Source organism: Ptiloglossa arizonensis, chromosome 2 (assembly GCF_051014685.1).
Source record: "Ptiloglossa arizonensis isolate GNS036 chromosome 2, iyPtiAriz1_principal, whole genome shotgun sequence".
In the NCBI taxonomy this organism is placed as follows: Eukaryota; Metazoa; Arthropoda; class Insecta; order Hymenoptera; family Colletidae; genus Ptiloglossa; species Ptiloglossa arizonensis.
The window spans coordinates 17,405,597-17,430,825 of record NC_135049.1 but is presented as its reverse complement, the minus strand read 5'-3'; the positions used below and the strand labels follow the sequence as shown (position 1 = coordinate 17,430,825).

At 37.3% G+C, this 25,229-nt stretch overlaps 2 protein-coding genes and 1 non-coding gene across 5 annotated transcripts in view; 1 reads left to right on the top strand and 2 right to left on the bottom strand.

Moving 5' to 3' along the window:
- Crb (cell polarity complex component crumbs) overlaps nt 1–17,334 on the bottom strand; it is a 55,140-nt gene extending 37,806 nt beyond the window's left edge. For both annotated transcript variants that reach the window (XM_076305535.1, XM_076305536.1), the window contains exon 1: nt 17,071–17,334. In XM_076305535.1, coding sequence (XP_076161650.1) covers nt 17,071–17,095 — 25 coding nt within the window. In that variant the 5' untranslated portion in view covers nt 17,096–17,334. The remainder of the gene's footprint in view (nt 1–17,070) is intronic.
- Nucleotides 17,335–18,014: 680 nt separating this feature from the next.
- Nucleotides 18,015–18,086, bottom strand: Trnah-gug (transfer RNA histidin (anticodon GUG)). The gene has a single exon. It is a non-coding gene; the product is annotated as a tRNA-His (tRNA).
- Nucleotides 18,087–18,784: 698 nt separating this feature from the next.
- On the top strand, nt 18,785–24,829 carry LOC143143408 (uncharacterized). Of its 2 annotated transcripts, none has more exons than XM_076304591.1 (6): nt 18,785–19,066; nt 19,580–20,602; nt 20,674–20,851; nt 20,938–21,231; nt 21,318–21,560; nt 21,929–24,829. In XM_076304591.1, the coding sequence occupies exons 2-6, from the start codon at nt 19,581–19,583 to the stop codon at nt 23,585–23,587; spliced, it is 3,396 nt and encodes a 1,131-aa protein (XP_076160706.1). In that variant the 5' UTR covers nt 18,785–19,066; nt 19,580; the 3' UTR covers nt 23,588–24,829. The 2 variants fall into 2 exon arrangements, with proteins under 2 accessions (XP_076160706.1, XP_076160705.1); XM_076304590.1 differs by having other exon boundaries at nt 21,926–24,829.
- Nucleotides 24,830–25,229: the final 400 nt, after the last annotated feature.

The following is a 25,229-nucleotide window of genomic DNA, read 5'->3' as shown; positions in this document are numbered from 1 at the left end:
TAATTTTCAAGGAAAGTAACCGAACGTTAAGTGCACCCTTCGGGGCGGCCCTGTTTTCTCGTAGGGAAATGCATTCCTATCGAATTACGTCGGCAGACCGGCTGCCGCGATCGGCTCCACGGATCGGTGAATGGGTCTCATTCATTTCAACAGTGGTTCTCACGGCGTCTGCAGCATTCCCCGACCATAAACGAGATGCCAGGATAAAGTGAAACCGTCGCCGGGAAGGAGAGACGCGCGCCCGACGAAAAGGGAGAAACTCGAAAGGGAAAAGTGGTGGTGGGGTTCCAAACGAAGTTATTGGTAGACGACTGAACGAGGGGGGTAAGGAATTGACGAGGAAACGGAGTGGGGGAAGCAAAGGGCTACCCCGGTAGGTCAGGTCAAGAGAATACCGCAACTTTATTGTGCGTACGCGATTTATCGCGAGTGGATGCACCTTGATTGACGCGCATCGATTGCATAATACGACGAATGGACGTGCATCGACGCGCGAGAGAGATTTCCGTGAACAATGAAAAAAAAAAAAAAAAGGAAAAATATTACGTCTCGAGAGTGTAACGACGAGACATTCGAACACGGAGACACAATCGCGAGTTAATTGTACTCGCCTCGGTCAATTACGATTTATTTGCGGTTTGTAACAGGAAATGGAAAATTCTTTTATTGGCATCGATTAAGTAACGCGTGCAAACTGTTGTAACGATGGAACGCGTTTAGGTAATATTACATCGATGTTTTCTCGTTTACGATGCATTGAGCAATTTGTGGATCTCTAACCTTTTTATCGATTCGTTGAGAATTCAATTTTCAGTCACGTGTTACCTGTACCGGAACGTGTTTGCTCGCTTTCGATGCTGTTTAAGATCAAAATGCGTGTAATTGTACAGAATAGGAATTATTTTGAGCAGGGCGTCCCGTTTACGAGGCTTTCGATTAACGAAGTAATTCGTCGAGGAACGTTTTATGGTTATTCTCGAGTGGAGTACACTCGTGCGTGTATTAATTGATTCTTCGATACCAATTCCTGTTTTAGTTACCTTTGCTTGCCTTCTGTTCGGTAAATAGATTCAGTAATAAAACGAAACGACCCACTCTTGAACCGAACGGTTTAAATCGACGAGATATGTAAAGTTAAGAAGGTTCCTCGTTAAAATCAATTTTCTCAATATTCGGGTAATCTTTTCTGGTAATTTCGCTCGAGTGTACTTTGGAATAGAAACGATGTGTCATTACGGGGTATCGTTATACGGTACTTGAGTTTCAAATTAGTGGTAACTCGACCGTTTCTGAGAAAACTCAATTTTCGGAAATTCGTTTCAAGATTCTGCTGGTACTCCACTTTCGAAATACGTTCTCTTTTCTATTTTCGACTCTTTCGACTCTTTCGACTTGTTCAATTCCCCGTACTCGATGAAACGTGGGCACACAGATCCATTGAAAAGATTCGGAAGTCTGTCCGTAAATGAAAAATAATCCTCTGCCCCGTGACTAGAGTATATACCGGTTTAGTTAACACGCACGTCACGAGCAAATTAAAAGCGCGAAAAGAAGTCTGGTAAACACTTCGTGCATTCATTAAACAACTTAATGAATAATCTTTGCTACAGTCGGCCGTGTTCGATAGTAACACTTAAGAGTATTTCATAAGTGCATGCAATGAATTTACTCTTCAGCTCGTGCGCTGGATAATTACGTGGAAAATTAATCCAGAGCAGTGTTAAATAATATCGTAGCAAAAACGACTTCCGTGTTCGTTAAATAAAAACGTCGAATTAAAATCGACGTTTCGAGAACTTTATCGAATAAATTTCCCGCGCAATTGGAATTGCGCAATGACGCAAAAAGGGCATTAACTTCGAATTAGTTACACGAATTAATATGTATTTTGTCGTAATTGAATATAATCGTGCATACCGATTAATTTACGTTAATCTCCATCGTAGTAACGCATTGCATCGTAAACGAAAAGAAAGGAACCTCGATCGTTGATTGTTCGTTTCTCTTGCTTTCCCAATTTGAGGAAAAAATTAATATTTTTTTAATTATCATCACCGGAGAGTCCGGCGGACCGTACACGATCAACTTTTCTAGATGTTAAAAATTTCTACTTTTCGGACAATGTTTCTCGAGCTGCAGCGATTGGAATGTGTAACGAACTGTATAATTAATTTTTCTAAACGCAACAAGGTTATGGAAATCTGACGAAACATTAGAAGTTACTGGTTAATGCACATTGGTTATGCCCGGAGGATGTAAATCGACAACAGTATACACTCCTCGAAATTGCACGTTAAGGTAGTAGTTAATTAGGAGAAACGGTAATTGCAGGAAATACGCAACTTTTATTCAGTGGTGTATGCACGTACTAGCAACTGTGCCATGAAGTCCTTCGAAGGATGACGCCGGTGAAGGTAACGATGTTAATGATTTTATCATTCGTAATAAGGGTAAGCTTAACACGGCCGGCGATCTCGACAATTTTCGAAATACGATTTCCAAGATGTCGGCGTAGAGAAGAACTTTTGTCTTTCGTTTTACGCCAGGCTGTGTATCTGTAATTTACGAAACTCGCGTAAATATCAGACGCGCGTTCCACGACTGGAAGTTTTTATAATGAAAATATAACTTCTACGTACGAGGCTGGGAGTGGAATTTTTATCGAAACTTTTCCTTTGAGTTCTGTCATCGCGGCGCGCCATATTGGACTCGTAGCGAGTATTGCTTGTTAACAGGGCTTTAACCCTTTCGTTCTCGAATTATTCCGAAGTTACGAAAGGAAAATTTGACGTAATTATAAACCACGTCGACATAAACAATTAAAACGTTACAGTGTTCCTCGAAGACGTCTACTGAACGAGTTCTAACAAACGAGACGATTCGTTAACAATCGCGAGCAGTTGATGCAACTTGTAACGAAAAAATATTTCATCGTATGAAATATACTTCTCCTTTAAAATTCTTCAAAGGGACCAAAATTTAACAAATAATTATTATTCGTTGTATTTTTTCCATTATTTTCAAAAAACATTCAGGAAAATAAATCGCAAAGATGACCTTAGTTTATTTAGTAAGCCAAGGTCGAGAAAATAATTTGCAAAGACGACCTTAGTTTATTTGATAGACTAAGGTCGGGAAAAATAAATTGCAAGAAGAACCTTAGGCAATTTAATAAACTAAGGTGCGAAAAATATATCGTAAAGACGACCTTAGGTGATTTAATAAATTAAGGTCGGAAAAATCAATTGTAAAGGCGATCTTAGTTTATTTCGTAGACTAAGGTCGGGAAAATAAATTGCAAAAACAACCTTAGGTTATTTGATAGACTAAGGTCGGAAAAAATAAATTGCAAGAAGAACCTTAGGCAATTTAATAAACTAACGTCCGGAAAATATATCGTAAACACGACCTTAGTTCGTTTAATAGACTAAGGTCGGTGAAAATAAACTGCAAAGACGACCTTAGGTTATTTAATAAACCAAGGCCGGGAAAATGAATTGGTAGCTTTCGTCCAGGAGTCCGTTTTCAAACTTCGTTGCAGCATTTAGCACGAGAATGGCAAGTAAAGGCGGTGAAACGTGCTCGGGGATAGGAACGACGTGGGACTCGACAGGAACATCGCTGTCATCGAAAAAAAGACCGGGACAAAGGCCTAGGAATAATTTACTGTCCATCGGTGTAATCCTGAAGGAGAGCCGCGTTGCTAGAGCTTCCGGTTCTGCGCGATGTCTCGAGAGCACGTTTCGGCCAACACTGCGTATATTCGCTGCACGACATCTCCCTCTCGTAACGGTATAAACTTTTACCACGGCTTCTCAGGATCATCGTTGTGGATCAGTGACCGACCCGAAGCCACGACAACGACCCGTGAAATCGTTACCTGGCCGAAGCCTCGACGAGAGAACACTGTCGTGCGCACGTCGGGGTCGTGACCATGAGTTATACTCCTTTTTCGGTTGTTGCATCCCGACTGTCTCCCTTCATTTTCAAAACACACCACCGGCGGTGATTTCTCATACCTTAGCAGTGAAACTGGATAACCAACCGTGAAGCTTCGTGAAGGATTTAAAAGCTTTCGTGAAACATCATTTTAACAACGACGCCTCGGTCGAAATTAACGAAAACATTTCCATAAGAGGGATTTACGTTTCAGAACTTTACAGAGGATGGTGTTTGAACAAGGATTATCTGGCTTTGTCGGGGAAAGTGAATATTAAGGACAATCTTATAGTATTTAAAGTATTGCCGAATTGTAATCGTGTGGAAAGGAGATAGGTTGTTACAGTGTTGAGAAAATAAAATCGTTACGATTAAATAGTGTTTAAGAATTTTTCACGAGTAGATTGTACTCCATGACGGCCTATGAAACTGGAAACCTGTGACCTTAAGAGAAATGTGTTTTTTTTTTCACAATATTATGTAACCTGTGGTATTCTAGTAAAAACAACGAAGGTATTTCGAAGTCCGGTTTTAAATGACTCATATTGTGTAGGTGTACTTTATGAGACGGGATAAATACTATAATTTGTGGAGTAAGGAGTTTGTAAAGTATTATAATTTACAGATCAATTTATTGACGCGAATCATGATCGACTATCGTGTTTAAGGAAGTAATTATTTTTAACAAAAGAGAAAGAGGAGTATCGTAAATTCCCAAAATCGAAATTGATATTTTTCAAATTTTTTAGGAAGAAATTCGTGACTAGGTTTCGTAATAGCGATCGATTTTTAGTTTGAGAATATTAATCTGGCGGAAAAGTTATTTAGCGAGAAAGAAAAGTCAATATTCTAGGACCAAATACTGTGAAATTGCATTTTAAACTTTCGTTCATCGACTTTCGCCACGTGATTATCTCGAAAAACCCAAAGTAGAGAATACAAACAAACAAGTTGGAAATGCTCAAGTAAATTCATATATTAAAAAGAAAAACCATCTCCAAGATAGATTATAAACCGTATAAATTACACGTTGATCTTCGATTACGTGTTAAGTAGCCTCGTAATTTCGTGACGTTTATTTTCCCATCGTACAAAGTAATATTTTAATCTTACTCGCAAAGTTAACGTACGTCCAGCTTTGGCGTCGTTCCCATTTCCCTCAAACGTCTATGTACACACGATTTTGACATGTTCAGCGTTTACGACATTTCTCGTACCGACGAACTCCTCGTTTCCAGATTAAAATTTCCCTTCCGAAATCGATCGAACCACTTTCAGCACGTGCGAGCCGACGAAACAACTTCTCCATAAACGACACAAATGTTATTTGCTGCACTTGTTGCCGTATTCCCTTTTTCGAACTCGTACGACACCAGACGACGAAAACGGACAGGCGTTTCACTGATTATTTTACCGTCTATTAAATATAAAATCCTTCCAACGTCGCGATCTGTGGCTTTCGAGTGCCTTCTACAGACTAAACCGAAGCATAACAGTTTCGCCGGCCAAGTCCTTCCAGCTCTGTCCGTTTATGAAACGTATCCCAAGAAGTATGTATAAATACACCGCGACGGGAACTTATAGGACAGCTTAATATAATTATATCGCAAAGGAACAACTTTTAAGCCGTGCCACGTTCCTAACACTCGTTATTACATCGCAGCCTCTTTCGCGTCGTAACTTTACGAAATCCTTTCGGTAAGATTCGAATTTTCGTTCACCCTTTGCGTTCGTTCTCGTACACGATACTCTCGTCGAACAGTTTCCACAATTAAAATCTCAATTGCTAAACAGATTCGACGGTTAAGATTCTTAAGAACGAGTAAAATACACATTTTTCCGCATTACTTTGGAAGAAGTTTCATTCAAATCTTTTCAACGAGTCACCGAAGGCCTCAACCCCCCACCACCCCCTCCCTCACTCTTCTATTCACCCTGAAAATGACTTTTGCACAAACCTAACAAGAAGAGAAATCGATGTTCGCTACGATGCCCTTTCATCGTGGAAAATTTGATAAAAAAGTCCATTTGGGAACGAAAATGGGTGGAAGTGCAAAAAGCCTTTCTCAAAGCCCATTTTTTAATCATGCGTTACAGATGTGGATTTGGTAGCGTGCCAAGTATTTTAACGAAGAAGAGCTGAAACGGAGCGAGTACAATGACGCCGAGATTTGTATCAGTCGGCTTAGAGCATAAATTGCGAGGGTATTGAAATAATGCATTCGATATACACGTATGCACGCCATGTGCCATTGTTTTCCGGCTCACCTTTGACAATGACACGTTCTAAAGAAAAAAGGAAAAAATACGAAGAAGAAGAAAAAAAAAATATATATATATATAGATATATATATGTATGTATATATACCGACGGTGAGAGCCGTCATAGTGATTCTTTTGTGTTTCGGGTTGACGCGAGTGCCAACGCCTCCGTAGGACAGGCGTGTCGGTTGCAGGAAGGATACTCTAGAGAAAAGAGGACGTACTCTGACGACGAGTGCGACACAACCGGCAAGGGATGACATGAAAACTGAGCAAAAAAGAGAATCGTCTCGTGTACACGACCGACATGTTTTTCGAACTGAGATCGAATGTGCATCGTTTGGGTTTTGGAAATTTTCAAACGAGAAATATCACCGATTATCGTGTACTCCTTCGTTTCGAGTTTGAAGATTGTAGGATTTAAGATAGAAAAAGAGCGAGTAGAATTTTTGAAATTTTCACAAAGGATATTAGTATCCGCGATAAAAATAGAAATTTACAGTGTGCTGGTGCAACTTTCGATGTGTTTTATAATTCGAGTGTACGGTGTCTCTCGTGTTGTCACACCTCGGTCCAGACTTTGTTCGATTTTGTATACATTGATGATAACAGCGAGATAAAGTGAGAGTAGATGAGATACAGTTAACAGTGGCGGAGATAACTCTCTGATAACCCGAGAGTCAGGAATTGTGACCTCTGGGACAGTGTGTTGCCCGGTGCATACGGAACGTGTGATGTTTTTCATTATGTTTTTCGTGATGTATCGTTCGATTGAAATGTAAAAGAGTCATTCGGATATAATAAAGTGATTCGTACAAACAAACGTAACAACATCTCGAGGCATAATTGATTCAATTTCTGACTCTGATACGAAACAGAAGTTCAAGAAGCTTTTGCACCAATGAAGAAGTTGTTTCATTTTTCGAACAGCTCAACGAAAGATTACTTTATAGCTCAGCGTGCAGTCGAATTGTTGGCTGGTTTCGTTACAGTTTATTCACGCGAGATAATATATTTCCCACTACATGGTGATTAAAACTAAATACAGTAATTGCCACTTTCGAGTAGCATTTTTTGAAACCAGGTTCAAGTAATGGAATCAGCCCCCTCGGTGGTTGTGTTTACATAGTGCGAACGACCTCGCGCGGCCGCGGGCTACAAGCAATAGCGGTGCTTATCGTACACTGGATCGAATTTTATCTACCGATGAGAATTGAAATTTTTATATTATCGTTAAATCTTCGTAACAATATCACCGATGAATTTCTGAGATCTTCCCGATGAAAATGAATCCAAACACGACCTCGTTCGGACCACTTTAGTTACAAGCGGCCGGAAGATTTTCAATAATTATTCGAACAACGTGTAATTAAAGATGGTATGCAAGAAGTCGTGTTTGTGCTCATTTTAATCGGGAAAGTCTCACCGATCCATTTGTAACATCTGTCGTAAAGATACAATTACAACTACAAGTATTATTATTTTGCATTAGGGTCGTTTTCAAATACTTTATCGTTTCAAAGTTTTATATTTCTTTCGTATTCTAAAATATCGACGTCGCGTTCGTGCTCATTTTCATCGGGAAAATCTCACCGATTCATTCTTAACATCTATCGTAAAGATACAATTACAACTACAAGTATCGTTATTTTACATTAGGGTCGTTTTCAAATACATTATCGTTTCAAGGTTTTGTATTTCTCTCGTGTTCTAATATCGACAACTAACGACGAAAATGAACAAAATAACGATTCGATTCGTCGATTTCATTCGTTTAACACACACGGGTAAACATGTACGCAATTGTTAACAATACTAGACGCACTTCCAATATGTTGATCCTCGTAACCTAAATCACTTTGTCCAGTTCTCGAAGAAGACCTAAAGTAAAGGTCAAAACGTGGACATATTTTATGTAATCCGTGTTATCGTATCACGAGCTTCGGAAAGTTTAAATAAATACGAATCGAGTAACTTTGCGTAACATCGATGCGCGCGGACATTCGTAACAAATTAATCGAACGGCCAGCGTGGGCTTTGTCGATGCTTCGATCCGATGTATGACGCATTGTAAATAGAATCTACGATGACTTGTTTTATGCATCTACGTTGATGTGAAGTTTCGTTGAATGGTATTTCGCAAAGGAAGTCTGCTCGTGAAACTATCGGTTTTCCGAGTGAAACGTATCAAAGCTGCTCTACAAACGTCGCGGAAAGTTCGCTTAGGGCTTCGGTTTGAATGGATGCCGTTCAACCGGATAGTAGGACGGGTACTACCTTAGTACTTTCAGGTATATATATATATATATACATATATAAAAAAAAAAGAAAGAAAAGAAAAAAAAAGCGACGAGGTACAAATTATCGCGTGCAACGCGTAAAGGTTTACGTAATTCACGCACGTATTTTTCTTTTTCGCTTCACTACGGCTAGTAATTCCACACGATAAAATCTGGCACAGGGTTGTGTGTGAGAATAAGTGGTACAAGGGTACGCGGAACATTGTTTCTTTGTTGTTGTTCTTTTGCTTTCCTTTTTTTTCACGAAATTTTCATACGGCTCGTTTTACACGCCGATGGAGATCAAATAAAAGAAGACGATTGATTTTCCAATCACGGGCGTTGTTACCACCGGGACAACGAAACGAGTACCCCTCACCTTCCTTGGTTCATTACGGTTAAACCTTAAAACCAGTTTTTCCACGGATAGAAAAATTGAAGCCACAATGAGTCACGGATACGGGATGCCGTCTCGGTATCGCCGTGGCTTATCTAAATCCACGCGAAAAGCATTTACATCTGAAAAGTGTATTTTAAGGTAATTGTAAAGGCCACAGAAATTCCTTGGACCCGATAACGCTCAGGTTCAACAGCCCACCTTAATAGGATTTGTTTGCTCTGTGGACGTTCTCGTCCGTTGGTTCATCCGGGAAAATAATTTGATGTGTGGTGACACGTGTACGAGCTACTTGGACGAACATCTGAGACAGTGAACAGTTTTATCCGGATAAACGAAAAACGAACAGAGGACGAACGAATCTCTATCCGAGAGTCGTTGAATGAAAATTTCTAATTCAATCGAGAATCGTAAAATGGAATTGTAGAACGATATACTTCCCAATAAACAATACGATACTCAAATCATGATTTGATAATATTAAAAACCTGCAAATTAGGAATAATTATAACGACGTCGTACGTTTGCGTAACGATTAATGTAAAATAATTCTCGTGATCGTTTTAATGTCTCGTTAATAACGGTTTGATGATGAAAAGAATTATTCATTGGTGAAAAAAACTAAAAAGGAACCCGTATTTGATAAAGTTCGCTTGGATTTGCATAAGCCTGCCGATAGCTAAAAGTTTCGTACGAGAGAATCGAAGCAAGACGATTAAAGCGAACGTCGCTTCGTTGCTCCATCGAGAACTCTCGTTTAATTGAAAATATCACTCAATTTAATTTCGCCGGTGTAGAAATATTCCGGTAATGAAATCGTATTGTCGAAATATTCTTTTATTCTATTTATTTGCGTTCCGCGCGTACTCCGAAAACAAATTTTTCATCGGACAAACCTAGTTCGGTGCATCGAATCGCACGAGGCGCAAGTACGTAATTACTGTTGCGAGTAAATTATTTAATTAATCGGTTCAGGCCAACGTATGGATTCTGGCTACGTGGCCAACTTCAACGATACGAGTGTCTGTCCGTCGGGCTTGAAATCCTTCTATTAACGATAACGAACGCGTGATTATTGCGATTGAACTGCAGAGTGCAAAGGAAAGTATAACAATTGCAACTACAGCGAAACGAGAACATTTTCTGCGAAAATTTTCTGACCGGATCGAAGGAACATTCATCGATCGTGGGAAGTTCGATTGACTCGAAAAAACAACAAAAAAAAAATTATTTCCGAAACGAGATTATTGCAAAAAAGTAACGAACCGTGCGAAAATCTGTATCAGTCTCGACAGTTATCGGATCGCTCTTTGTATGCGTATATATATTCGTATTAAATTACAGAAAGAGCCATCGAGCGAAACTAGTATAATATTTCGATGCATTCATCTCGTATTAAAAATTTAAAATAGTTTCGAACGAGTTCCATACGATTTTTACGAAGAATAAAATATTCAATGTACATTTTCCTCGATCTGTGCTTTATGATTTCTTAATTATTGACTATTATCGTTATTCGTGAATATTTTCTGTTACTGCGTACGTTCTTCGTGTTACCGAACTATCTCGATTACCTGTAATTACGATTTTCTAGAGATCGTTTAATTTTTGAATGAAAATTTTAATTTTCAACGGTAACGGAAACAAAATATTACATCGTATTCTTCTAAAAAATACTTCCAATAATTAGATACTAATAGTTGCAACTTGAGAGCGTTTCGAATTCAATCAGATACACCGTAAGAGTCGAGACGCAAAATATTCTCTATTGAAAGATGCGAGTTTCGTTATAAAATCAGTGTGTCACATTGTTATCGACTTTCCCATTTTCACACGGCAAGATAGTTGTACTCCGCCGATCGAATTTCCACAAGATCGGAAATCTGGTTTCTGTCTTCGAAGGAAGAAAAACAGGATTATGTATAACGCTAAGCAGACGCAAGAAAGTAGAGAAGACAATGACGCTAAACGTGGCATATGGCCCTTGAGAAACGCTCTATATAGTGTGTCCTGCTCCCCATGGGTGCTTTAAAAGAAAACCTTTCACAGGACTTGAGAACCATTCAAGGATTTTCTACTACTTGATTTTGATAATAACCAGAGCCCTCTCACCGACTGGAAACCAGAGATGGGTAAAATTTGATTAGAACGAAAGATGTAAAATAAAACTAAAGTACAGCGATTCGTTTACAACGTTTACTCGACGAAACAATTCTGATTTGTCCCTTGTGAAATACTGTAATCTATCATTTCAGTCCAGAACTCTGTATTAAGTTCTAATTTTTATTCAATAACGAATGAAAAGTTGTTTGTATTCTCCATCATTGTAGGAAACTCACAATTCTTGAAATTTGAACAATCTTTAAAGAAAGGTATAGGAACAACCTTTAATACGAATAATCGTATTGCATGATTATTGTCGAGTTACGAAGAATAACCAGACCCTCTCACCGACTGGAAACCAGAGATGGGTAAAATTTGATTAGAACGAAAGATGTAAAATAAAACTAAAGTACAGCGATTCGTTTACAACGTTTACTCGACTACAATTCTGATTTGTCCCTTGTGAAATACTGTAATCTATCATTTCAGTCCAGAACTCTGTATTAAGTTCTAATTTTTATTCAATAACGAATGAAAAGTTGTTTGTACTCTCCATCATTGTAGGAAACTCACAATTCTTGAAATTTGAACAATCTTTAAAGAAAGGTATAGGAACAACCTTTAATACGAATAATCGTATTGCATGATTGTCGTCGAGTTACGAAGAATACGTCGTTGATGAAATTTCGTCGAATAACGAGGAACATTTGTGAAAGAAATACGCGTTTCGAGAATATTTCTGTCGCGCGTGTTAGGTGCGCGTTCCAATCGATGACTGCGACCATGCTTTATGAATCATAAAGTCGAAAAAGCGAGTGTAAAAAGCATCAATCAAGGTTCACTAATAAACGAGTTTCTAATCGTAAGTGTCGTTTTTAAGAGCTCGTAAGGTACCATAGATAATAATATCCATCAGTGGTTGTATGGATCTTCTCCTCGTGTATCGTCTTGAAAAGCATTCTGGAGATTTGGATAATAAACGAATAATAATAGCGAGATTTATACATCTCTTCACCTTCGTCACAGTTGGACAATGTCTGGATAAAATATTTTACGCGAACAATTCAAGAAAGGTGTTTTAGGTATGTGTATGTAAAGAAAAAAAGGAGAAACAAATTTAAGATGAAATTTACTTATCAGAGTTAACTTATAATAATAAATAATATTAATAAAAGCGAGATGTATACATCTCTTCGCCTTTGTCACAGTTTGACAATATCTGGATAAAATATTTTACGCTAACAATTCAAGAAAGGTGTTATAGGTATGTGTATGTAAAGAAAAAATGGAGAAACAAATTTAAGATGAAATTTCCTTATTAGAATTAACTTATAATAATAGATAATAATAATAAAAGCGAGATATATACATCTCTTCGCCTTTGTCACAGTTTGACAATATCTGGATAAAATATTTTACGCGAAGAATTCAAGAAAGGTGTTTTAGGTATGTGTATGTAAAGAAAAAAAGGAGAAATAAATTTAAGATGAAATTTCCTTATTAGAGTCAACTTACTAAAATAAAGCCTCTAAAAATTAAGAAGAAACGAAACATAGGTTACTACACAACGTTGTTCAAGGATCAACGATGACTTGCTCGCCAGTACCAATTTTTGTATTATCGAATGAGTCGCTCATAATAAAATATAATACAAGTTGTTCGAAGCATAATAACGAGGAAACGGTTTACCTCATACAAAGCGTATAAGGAAGCCAGAGAATCCAGGAAGTAATGACTAATACAGTTAAGCATAGTAAAGTTAATCAAACCTACCGTTAGAGGAATGTAACTTCACTGTTCTACAACATTCTGTGCATTTCTCTAGTAATGATAATAGTATCGATATCGTTATCCGTATTAGTCGAGACAGTGGTACAATTAATGCCAATGTACCCCGAGTGTCCACCGAGGTGTAATCTATTGTTTGTCAAACCGCGAAGCGTGTCAAAAATACGGAAACAATTATCCGTACCAAACGTAAACACGAAAATATTATCAACCGCGCCGAGAAACAATTAAAAAGGATCGTCACAATCCCCCGAAGACGTTCGTTAAGTATAAACTCGAAGAAAGAAAGCGAGTTCGATATAGTAAAAAAAAAAAAAAAAAAAAAAACAAAACAAAACAAAAAGGTGTATTCTCCGGCTTTAGCAGTGACGAGAAAATATTTAATAATCGCGAGGAAAAAATTTCCTCTCGAGGAATTTCAAAGAAATGTGAAAATAGGAAGCGACGAGGAAAGAAACGGTACAATGTGCATGAACAAATTAAAGATGCAAATGAAACTTACGCAAACAGTTGCAGCGGAGCGGAGAATTTATGTCGCTCGTTGAAGCGAAAAGTAGCATTTATATTTTTCTGTCAGTTTTAGTACGGTCTTGGGTTTGTCATTGTTTTCGTCGTATTTTATTTACGAGCAATTGTTATCGACGGTGACGTGACCAAGCCTCGAAATAAATGCATCGACGAAATAAAACAACCAGAGCCGTGTGTTCGTTCTTCGTTGGTCGCGCATCGATGATCCCAAAAAAATGCGATCTTCTGGAATGATGACGTTGCGCATTCGTCGAAAGCACGTAACGTTAAAGGAAGCATCGAACATACCGAATCGATTCATTTGGTTAACATTATCGCGAGACACCGACGCTTGGAAATCAACGCGAACGCGGCGGCTCGATCTTCTCCGAAACGTCCGCAGCAATGAAAAGTGATTAATGTTTTTATTCGTCGTTTATCGAGGAAGGAAGGAAAGTGAATATTTTGAAAAAAGATATATGTGCCGAGTTTTCTCTCGCTACCATCGTGCAATTATAATTACTTCATACATTCGTGTATTAATAAACAATTTCACTCGTACGCTTTATTCCACGCAGAATATATTTTTACCAAGCTTCGTAGTTCGTCGAACTTTGTCTAATAAAGAATTTTCTCTTCGATTCTAAATGTAATTCTTCAAAGCGTAATTTTAACTTATAAATTACAATCTGTAAATTTTCATAATTGCAATATCGATTTATTCGTACTTGGAAAAATTTGTTTGAGATCTTGTCACATTTCTCGGTAAGAGTATCGTTTGAAATATTATTAGCTATAGTATGTAAAATTTTTGTTGTAAAGTTTAATATTTCTTGACAAATGTCACCAATCGTGTAATTTTAACTTAGAAATTACAATCTGTAAATTTTAACAATTGCAATATCGATTTATTCGTACTTGGAAAAATTTGTCTGAAATCTTGTCACATTTCTCTGTAAGAGTATCGTTTAAAATATTATTAGCCATAGTATTGTTAAAATTGCGGTTGTAAAGTTGAATATTTCCTGACAGACGTCACCAATCGTCACGAAAAACATATAAACGGAGATCAGCTTTGTGTTAAGAAAATAATTTTAAAACCCACGCACGTTAGAATGTACCTACAAACAAGCCTGAAGATAGAGAGGAGGTGAAGAAACGATAAAGTTCTACAAATTCCTGAGTTCCCAAACTCCCTACCGCAATGGCGGCAAAATTTCGTGCACGTCGGATAAAATGGTGCACCAATTACAAAACTTGTTTGAAATTTACGCGCGCGACAGTACCGAAGAATATTAAAAAAAAAAAAAAAATTACTTCCACAAATTCGAGTTGGATTATCGAAGCGTTGTCACGAGGAATGTCACGGTGGTAAAATTTCGTGAACGTCGAGTAAAATGGAGCACCTGTTACGAAATCTAGTCGACTCCTTTTTCGCTGACGATAAGAAGAAACGGAAAACGATTAACCGTCTAGCATCGTCCGACCAGGTATACAGGAATGGTAGCCCCTGTTCGACGTAGAACGTTTACACGTGTGGAATATGCGTGTGTCGTTCAAGGCACGCACCTGAGCGTGAAGCGAGGGATCAACGTTAATGCACCGACGTGGCTTCCACCTGCGCTAGACGAGTCGAAAATATGGTTTTCCTTTACCTAGAAATCCGTATGGCCCGGCGGGTTGTTTTTCTTTTTTCTTTCTTTCTTTTTTTTTTATTTTTTTTTTTTCAGTTTCGCGCTCGGTGGCACGATTTCTCGGCGTAGATTTTCGCCAAGAGTCCAGGCACCCGCGTAATATCTGTATAACCGCTTCCCAACGAAAGAAAAGTGCTCTCCTAACGGCTTTCGTTAATCTCGAGAATCACTCAGGTTAATTAACATTAATCGAGAGCGAGGAGTTTAGAAACCGATTCTAGCGTCTGGACGCGGCCAGCGGCTCAGCGAACGCATACCTCCGCGGGGCTTTCACGAATGAAATTACGCGTACAGAGGACGAGACGCTACGAATGGAAAGTAACTCGAGATGTTCGCGAATAATTACTACAAAGCTACATTTTTTTCCCTACGCCGTGGAGTGTATACTTTAATACGCGGCGTTCTGCGTATAGATAAAGGGGGGGGATACCATCGTCGAACAAGGCAAGATGCGAGATATTTAAAAGGATCGATAATACCACTAGACTGCTTTACGAATGCCGGTATATTAGTGTATACGTACGTAGGCAGGGGGCACGACGTGTTCCGCGTTATCGCGTGAATTTTTCACGCGGTTGTAAACTTTGTTTGACCAACTGTGTCTTTTTTCGATCAACACCATTGGTTAGCGTCGACGGACGCGAAACGACGTAACTGCTAGTGATTACTTTGGATTTTAAGAGCCTATGCGGGTCATTGCACCAACATTATCGATCAGACCTTCGCGATTCCGAGTTTAATTCCTTTGCCTGTGAAACGTGACACTACGCGGCTAGATAGATCGGCGGCGATGTTCGAGGGCTAAGAATTGTCGGTCACTCGAACGCTGGGAGATTACGAGTTGCACGGAGATCGAGAAACGACGTTACGCGTCACTGTGAATACGTTTAAACACGAGTCTCGTGTTGCGATGGAGCTTCCGTATTTTATTTTTCCATTTGTAGGTTACGAACCTACACGACGAATCGTTGTAATACAATTTATACGAAACGCGAGTAAAATTAAAAAAAAAAAAACAATACGAGAAAAACTTGTAATCGAATTTAAAATGAACGAATCGAAAATACGAATTTTGAAATTCATATTCGCGATGAAATTCGAGAAACACGAACGTAACGGAATATGTTCGTATTCTTGTTTTCGTAATAGAATTTCAAGTGCACGAAACGGAACGGGAATTTTGAAATTCATATTTTTGGGTTAAAATTCGCGAAACAAAAAATTTTCGACGCGTCTTCGTAACGGAATGTGAAACATACGAATCGGAAAACGAATTTTTAATTTCGTATCTTCGCGATAGAATTCAATGCACGCGACACGCAATTTTTCATATTCGTGTTCTCGCAACGGAATTCAAAATACACAAATCGAGCGCGCAAATTCACCGTTACGGTTTTGCTTTATTTCCGAAGACGATCCGAAAACCCGTGGATCGAAACGCGAAACACGGAGACGCGATCCGCAAAAATTCACTACCTTCGAATTTGTTTGTTTCAAAGTGAGACGGTACGTTGCATGCACCGAGCGAGTGAATCGGTGGGGAACGTCTGTTCGTACGGCTAACAGAAACGCTTCGTAAGAAAAAGTCGAACGTACAGTTAGAAAATGGAAGAAACGAGGCAAAATGATGATAACGTTAACAGAAAGTCTCGTAAAGAATGTACCGTGCTTCCATGAAGCAGAACGACGTTTATTTTAAACTATCCTAGCAGAGACGGACGTATAACAGTACTTCAGGTAGGCGATCAGGTGTGCGGAACGGTTTGGCAAGACGGCCTCCCCACCTGTCACGAATTCGACGCTACGGAGTACATCGTTCGCGTTGATCCGCGTATAAATTTGAACGGCAACGTAATGTGGATTACGCGCCACCGTAGAGAGCGATGGGAGAATTAACGTGGATCGAGAAGCACGCTGGACCGATCGATATTTCGATACCGATCGTTGGCAACGTTTAATTCCAACAGGTCGGGGCGACTCGCGTTCGCGTTTCGGATCGTGGATTCGCGCAGCGCCCGCCGAGTCCGCGGCAACGAGCAGCGAGAAACACGAAGCGAGAGAACGACGCACGAATGGCGAACATGCCCGGGGCCTTACTCACCTGCCACAACGTATCGCGCCCGCATTTTCGTCGACCGGTCTAAGGATCTGCAGTCGAGCTCGAGGACACCCGCACACACGGCGTCTCTTCTTGCACGTTCACTCACGAGGCATCCTCGGTCACCGCATTTGTCCCCGTTTTCTTTTACTTTACGTACGACCAGAAAAAACGCACGCTTTTGCTTTCCATGCACTATAGAGCGGCACCGTTCGCTTCGCTCGTTCACCGCGACAAATCCACCCGCGCTATTACAACCGCCGATAAACACACACCGAACGAGACTGGCGGCTCTTCTGGAGAACGTCGCCCGCTATTGTGGTGTCTCCCTCCACCGGCACGAAGCACCTTTGCCCGAACGTTGCCGTGCTACGGCCCTGTCTCGTTACCAACACCGGCTGGATCGCTTCTATGCCTATCTTTCTCTCGATCGCAGCGCCAGGTGCGGATTAAGAGATCGCGCTCAAGGTATCACCAATTGTATTTCAAATACGCGGAACGTTTTCAACTTTGAAATTTCCGATGTTACGACGTCATAATGATTGAAAATATTAATGGACAGAACGGTACGAGACGTGTTCGCAGAACGGATTTTTTGCGAAGGAATTTTTTCGGAAAACGGTTTCGACACGCGATTGCGTGCTCCGTTTGAGATACGTTAAAGGATATTTCGAGAGATTGAATCGAAACGTGAGTTTCTGAATAAATATTAGTTGTACGATAGCAACGCGTTCCGAATAGAGATTTTAATATTTTATTTCTCGCTTGACGAAAACGTAGGATAACTTTACATAATTTTACTTATGGTTGTATTGAACATTTGGTATTCGTTGTAACATTAATGACACGTATGAATTTCAATTATTAAGTCATCGAAAATGCACGAATTAAAAAAAAAAAAAAAATCGCCTCTGCCATGACAATGTCATCGTTCATTGACAAGACATTGCCGTGACCAGGATTCGAACCTGGGTTACTACGGCCACAACGTAGGGTCCTAACCACTAGACGATCACGGCTATCAGAGGAGTTATGAAATTTATACTTCTATATATATTTTAGGAAAAGATAAGATTTTACGATTTTTTTCAAAGCTTTTTTATATATATTGTAGCACTAATTATTTAATATGTTCTTATATTATATTATTATACGCAAGGAGTTTTATAATAACCTAATCTAATAAGTAAGAGACGATAAATAATAAACGATTGTAGCGATCGTACTGTCCTCTATTGTTGTGCACGGTCGTTGTGCTTTACCGACTGGGTTTTAAATTTTATATTAATCCTACATAATTCTATTCTACCACTTACAAGATTTAAAAACCCGTTATAACTAGTGCTTGATTAAATAAAATCCTTTCTTTTTCTTCAATTCTATGATCTTTTAAATTGGGTTATACGATTGGTTTGTAATATATTAACTCTTCGTTAAGGACCTTTCAAATATCGAAGTATAAAATTTACTAAGATATTTCGTTGTAATTTGTAATATGTAATGCTATTAAATTCTGTTATCTGCGTAAGCGACAGATAATGATGAACATGGTACTTCATAACGATATATAGCATACATATACATAGTCACAAATACAATAGATAGTAATTAATTACAATTTAATTCATAACAAGTATCTTGTTCGGTTATTCATTTTCATGTTCCACCCTTCTAATTTCTTTACATTTCCGGTTCCGGTCTCCCAGTATCTCTTTGACAAGCTACTTTATTTATAGAGTTTGGCAGGTCAAACTATTCTGTGCGTAGAAAACAAAAATCAGTGTGTTGCGATAGAAACGTGCAGTGTAACAGTTATATACGATTTAGGTACAATAGAAAGGGAAATTATTTCAATATTATTCGAAAGTGAGATTTCTCGCTTTTATTATCTGGCATTCGCGTCATGGTTGCTATGAAAATGTCAGCTCAGTGGTGATTCATTCCTTCATTAGTTGGCTTTTCATCTGTTTTTTAGTAGCGCGTTCTGCTCAACGGGCAGGTGAGTGTATACGTATTTGTTAATGATTGGTAAACTTAAATTATTAATAAATAACTACATTTGAGAACGTTTATTTATACACTGTATTTGTATACATATCGAGTAATTAGAAAAGGTTAAGTAGGTTAGGAAGGTGAATAAATATTCTTGTTGCCGGGTTGTTGCGCGTACGATGTTTTAAATGTACTATATATACTGGAACATTTTTAAACTATGTTAAATTTTATAGCATAATCACGAATTGTCTTTGTTGTTTCTCACTCAAGTTTCGATTAGATACAAATTTTAACTATATTATGATAAAAACACCTTTAGTGTAACGCTTTGTTGAGAAACATTTCACGTTCTTAGTTGATCTATAACAATTGACAGTAAGTTTCGTTCATAATTCACACTTTGACTGTAATATACACGAAACAACTGTGTTTTAATGTTTTGAATTTAAAACTCTGACAATTTTGCACTAGCATAATTTGAAATACTGTGTGTGCATTGAAGATCTATTGTATTCAGGATGATGGAGGAATTGTTGAGTCAAGCTGCTTCACCATCTGGTGATAGTAATTTTTCTGGAAGTGGAGAAATAAATTCAGCTACTATAATAAGTTTGGATGAAAGAATATTGGATATTAATACACGACATTCTTTGAATGTTCTTCGAACACCACCAACTAAAAAAGCTAAGAGAGTGAGATTTTTTAGAAATGGAGATAAATTTTATACCGGTGTTGTAATGGCTGTGACCCCAGAAAGATATCGTAGTTTCGATAGTTTAGCTTCAGATTTAACAAGAGCTTTGGTATCTAGTGTCACTTTACCTAATGGTGTTAGGGCAATTTATACTATGGATGGAAGAAAAGTTCAAAGTATCAATGATTTAGAAGATGGTAAATGTTACGTGGTTTCTGGACAAGGAGAAAGTTTTAAAAAAGTGGAATATTCATCTACCAAAGTAAGAAGGGGCAGTTCTTTATCTGGTTTACCACAATCTCCAGCAGGTACTGGTAGACAAATAAGTGCAATACCATTATGTGTAAAAGCAAGAATAATTACTTTAATTCGACACGGTACAAAACCACGTAAAGTTGTACGTCTTTTATTGAACAAGAGAAATGCTCCAAGTTTAGAACATGCAATGGAAGCAATTACAGAGGCAGTTAAATTAGATTCTGGAGCAGTAAGGAAAGTTTTTACACTCTCGGGACAGCAAATTAGTTCTTTGGAACAATTTTTTGAAAGTGATGATATATTTCTGGCTTATGGTCCCGAAAAATCGAATCAAGAAGATTTTGAATTAGATTTTGAAGAATCTAAAATTGTTCAAAGTTTTCGAAGATGTCCATGGTCGTCGAAAAGACAAAGTGGTCCAATGCCTAGAATGCCACGTAAATCTGGAAAAAAGGTGCTTAATACACCGCAAGTGCGTACGCCGAGTCCTTCTTCATTAATATTGCCACAACCGCTACGTTTACACTATACGGTCGGTCATGTCATTGGAATTGGCAATTTTGCAGCTGTTAGGCATTGTATTCATAAGTGAGTACTTGAAAGAACTAGATATTAATGTTTTCAGACTATTAGAAACTCTATACAGAAGTATTTTTTAGATCTACAGGTGCAGAATATGCAATGAAAATTGTGAATAAATATAAATGTCAAGGCAAAGAAACAATGTTGGCAAGCGAAGTTGCTATTTTACGTCAGGTTTGTCATCCAAATATTATTAGTCTGATCGCTGAACAAGAAACTGCTGACCAATTGTTTTTAGTTATGGAGCTTGTAAAGGTATGTTTACCTAGAAACTTTTTAATTTACCTGCTAGAATTCTAAATTAAATAATAGAATATTGTGTATTTACATTATACAATTAGGGTGGAGATTTATTTGATGCAATTGCTGCGGCAACAAAATTCTCAGAGGCAGAAGCTAGTGTAATGATTGGACATTTAACGTCTGCACTAGCTTATTTACACTCACATCATATTGTTCATCGTGATGTTAAACCTGAGAATCTTCTAGTAGAGATGGATGGTAGCCATGTTAGATGTTTAAAACTAGGTGATTTTGGACTTGCCCAAGTTGTAAGAGATCCTTTGTACGCAGTTTGTGGTACACCCACATACGTAGCCCCAGAAATTCTTGCAGAAACTGGATATGGGTTAAAGGTATGATGATTTTTTAAACAGATATTTTTTATTTATTAGTCTAAATTTAGAAGTATAAGAGGAAGAATGAATTAAAATTTTTTCAGATCGATGTATGGGCAGCTGGTGTAATATTATACATCTTACTTTGTGGCTTTCCTCCATTTGTTTCACCTGAAAATGAGCAAGAAGAATTGTTTGAACGTATTTTAAGTGGTCAATACATATTTACATCTCCATATTGGGACAACGTATCAGATTCTGCCAAACAGTTGATTTCAAACATGCTGCAAGCACAACCTGAGCTAAGGTTCAGTGCAGAAGATGTGCTTGATCATCCATGGCTAGCGGTAACTATCTATACATATTACTTTTGTATTAGAAAACCCACTTCTGTTTTCCTGCATGGCTTATCATTTCAATTAAAGTAGCACACAATCATCCTTGCAGTAGGTATGGTGAATTTATTTTTTAAATTTCATTGTAAGTATTAAATTTTGGTTACGTATATTTTCTTAATAATTTGCTTACTAGTTTTGTACAATTTTTTAGTACATATTAGCTTTTAGTTCTATGCCATTTAGAATAATATGCTTATCTATTATACAGCTTTATTCTTAGCTATTTGAACACAGTGCTAGGGAGGCTTCAGTAGTGGTTTGCTGTATCTGTAGCAGTGCTTTATTTTTTCTTTTGTCCTGCCTCTGTATATCAGCAGAGCTTTCTAGGAGGCGAGCAGACCACAGCATCAACATCCACCAACCCGTCGGAGCAATACTGGAATCAGCGGAGTAAGCCGATAAGATTAGCAACTTTCGAGTTTGACTTCAAGAATCAAGTACGTTATGACAGTTCACAAGACGAAATTGATGGTACACCAAACAACAGGACAAATGTCAGAAGCAAGTGGAATGAAGCTTTTATATCGATGTTTCATAATATGCTTCGAGATGAAGAAAACTTGGCTCATGACGAATCTATTTTTAATAATGGGAATCCTAGTGACGATGAACCTGTGTCTCTTAGTCCAGATTGTTTACAAGATATTCATGATCTTGGTCAATCTATACACAATCTTATAAATGATTTAAATGAAAAACAAACACACAAGTATCGTTCAAATTCATCGAGTAGTGAAACTTCATCTCTGAACAGTATTTCAAAAAATTCAATATTAATAAGTAGTTATGAAAATACTACTCCATTTGAAATTGATGTAAATTGTGACAGCAATCAAGTTGAAGAAAATATGTCTTCTTTCAATAAAAGAAATTCTTCTAGCGAGATTAATTCTATTGCGCCAGACATATCAACCAACAGTAATGCGCATGCCTTTGAAAAATCTAACTCCGCTAATTCAACCATAAATAAACAAAGACATAGGCGAAAACATTTTTACGAAAATTTAATCCTGCCTGAAAAGATTAATTCAAAACTAGGCAGTGACGACATGAAAAATTGTAACAGGCTTTTGTCATCGACTGATAGTTTAACCGGTAGTTCTAGTAACGATATTCAAACATCCGATAGTTTCGTAAATATTCAATTTGCACAATTAACACAGGATCAAAGGTCAAGTTCAACCCAAAGTATGGAGTCAACTGATAGTTTCGAAAATATCCGTTTTCCTTATAATCAAGAATTAAGGAATGATAATTTTCAACAGCAAAATCTTGCAAAAAATTCTCCTTTAACAAACCAGGAAAAGTCGGCAACAAAAATATTACAAACACCAACAACGTTAAAAGTGAATGCTTCAAAATCCTCAAAATCGTATAATTTTTTGAATAACAAGAAAAATTCAATAAAAACACCAGATGAATCAAAATGTACAAAAAATGAGGTAGTGAAACTTAGACGTGATAAGTATGCGACGAAACATGATACAGATTCAAGGACAACAACAAAAAATAAAAGGTTTAGTTGCTTTTTACCGTCTTCTGCAAAAAAGGTTTCCGAATCTGTTTTAGTTAGTGATAAACTGATTTCTGTTACTAACAGAATAGGTCGAAAGTTTAATTCCACCGATGAATTACGAGAGGAGAAACAAAAGCAAAATGTAAAATCGAAAAGATTTAGTTTATATTATACTCCACAACCCTTGCGAAAATATTACGAGGGTGATACAAAGGCTGGGAAAAATACGTGCAAAAGTATATCAACAAATCGTAGTGATCGACAAAGTAATGGAAAAACAATGGATATAAACAGAAAGAAAGACGATGTTTCAGAACTCGATGAAAAGGACATTACGAAAAGTCGGAGGTCAGTTGTAGAATGTACAACAGTTGCCTCGCGAAATAAATCCAGTAAGCAGAGTGTTCATGTCAGGTCCAGTATTGTAAATCCAACTGTAATGACCAGTAGAACAAAATGATCATAATTAGTTATATTTATACATTGAGAAGTAACTATCGACGCGGGACAAATCCGCTAAAAGAGTCCAAAGTTGTAATAATTATTTTAATGTAAGTGCAAAGTCGATTTAACCAAGGAAGTGATGCCATTTGTTTTAAGATTTTGAAGATGTTGATGTAAATCAATTATTCAGATTAGAACATGTGGGCTTCGCACATAAACGAGACATGCCAAATGCATTTAAGTAGTTTATTCTATATTTGATATCTATTATTGTACGTAGTACAAGTATCGAACTAAACTAGGTAGCAGAAAACAGCGCTTCGTTTTCGACAAGACGTAAGCAAATAGTGAAACATGATTGTAGTCGAGAAACTGTATTAATAATGCACAAATCCTTGTGGCAAGTGACAGAGGGTGACAGTGCGAACGATTTATACGTAATATTTGCGTAGCTTGTTACATATACTTGCTCAAAAGTAATTCGACTAATGTTAGAGTAAATATTTTTGTAAAATATTGTATGTGGTGTTATAAGAGCAATACAAGCAGAATGGTGATAATTAGATCAAGAAACCTTAGAAAACGTAACGTTGAATATTGGGCAAAGGAAAGAATTGATTCAACATATAACGCTTCTCGTATGAGATTATTTTTGTAGAAATTACAATACCGTACATAAATACTTCATAGGCGCCTTTCTCCCTTTGTCGCTTGAATGTACTTTTGTGGTTACCCCCGCTACAATTTCCATATTTTTTAATGCTATTATTAATATTTACTATTTACTATAACGATGTACATATATAACAAGTAAGAGATTCATAAAAAGTTGTTTAAGTATTACCATTGCTATTGGATTTTGTAATTTGTAATTTGTAATTTGTGCGCGAAAGTGTAATCTGTCACGGAAATTTCGTACTCGAATCGGTCCGTTTTATCGAAGACAATGATTGTACGTTTTCATCGTAAATACAATTACTGCGTGTACGGCATTATCGTAGTTTATAGAAATTTAAAAGTGATTTACGCCAAATAATGATATCCATTTACTATTTATCTTATTCTGTGTATATGTATGTATTTATTACATGGAAAAATTTGCAATTTTATTTGTTGCTATTTTCGTAGTCTACATTTATTTTGTTTCTTTTCTAATTAAATTTGATGTAACCATGTTGATATATATGCGTACACTTTCGACTTGGCTGTAAATTATCTGTACTCACTTGATTTATTTCAAAAAATTTATTAAAAGACAAGTATGGTAATTGTCGTTGTGATGTCTTGACTTGACTTATAATTGCCCTGAAAAATATTTTTTTAACGTTTGTTTATAAATTTTGCACTTGTTTAAAGAAATTAAAATGTTTTCTATTTTTTTGATGAAAGAAATCTCAATTTAATATTTTATTTACAATTGCTTCATATTTTACCTTTTATATGTATGTGCATTTACTTATTCACAAAATCTCGCGTTAAATGTTGCATATGTATTAAATGTGCAGTATAATCCCTCAATGATTTAAAGACATTAGTAACATTGCCTCTTTTATGGTTATTAAAATTTTCCTGATTACGTGCGAAGATTTCTAGAGTAATATTATAAATATTCTAATTTTACATTCTTACTTTGTGTTTTACTTGTTATATTTTCTTCG

Bases quoted from the DNA above. Each gene is read 5' to 3' on its own strand.
- LOC143143408 (XM_076304590.1), top strand. From the start codon at position 19,581: ATGATGGAGGAATTGTTGAGTCAAGCTGCTTCACCATCTGGTGATAGT. The intron at 20,852-20,937 runs GTATGTTTACCT...TTATACAATTAG, and splicing joins TAGTTATGGAGCTTGTAAAG to GGTGGAGATTTATTTGATGC. The intron at 21,232-21,317 runs GTATGATGATTT...AAATTTTTTCAG, and splicing joins AAACTGGATATGGGTTAAAG to ATCGATGTATGGGCAGCTGG.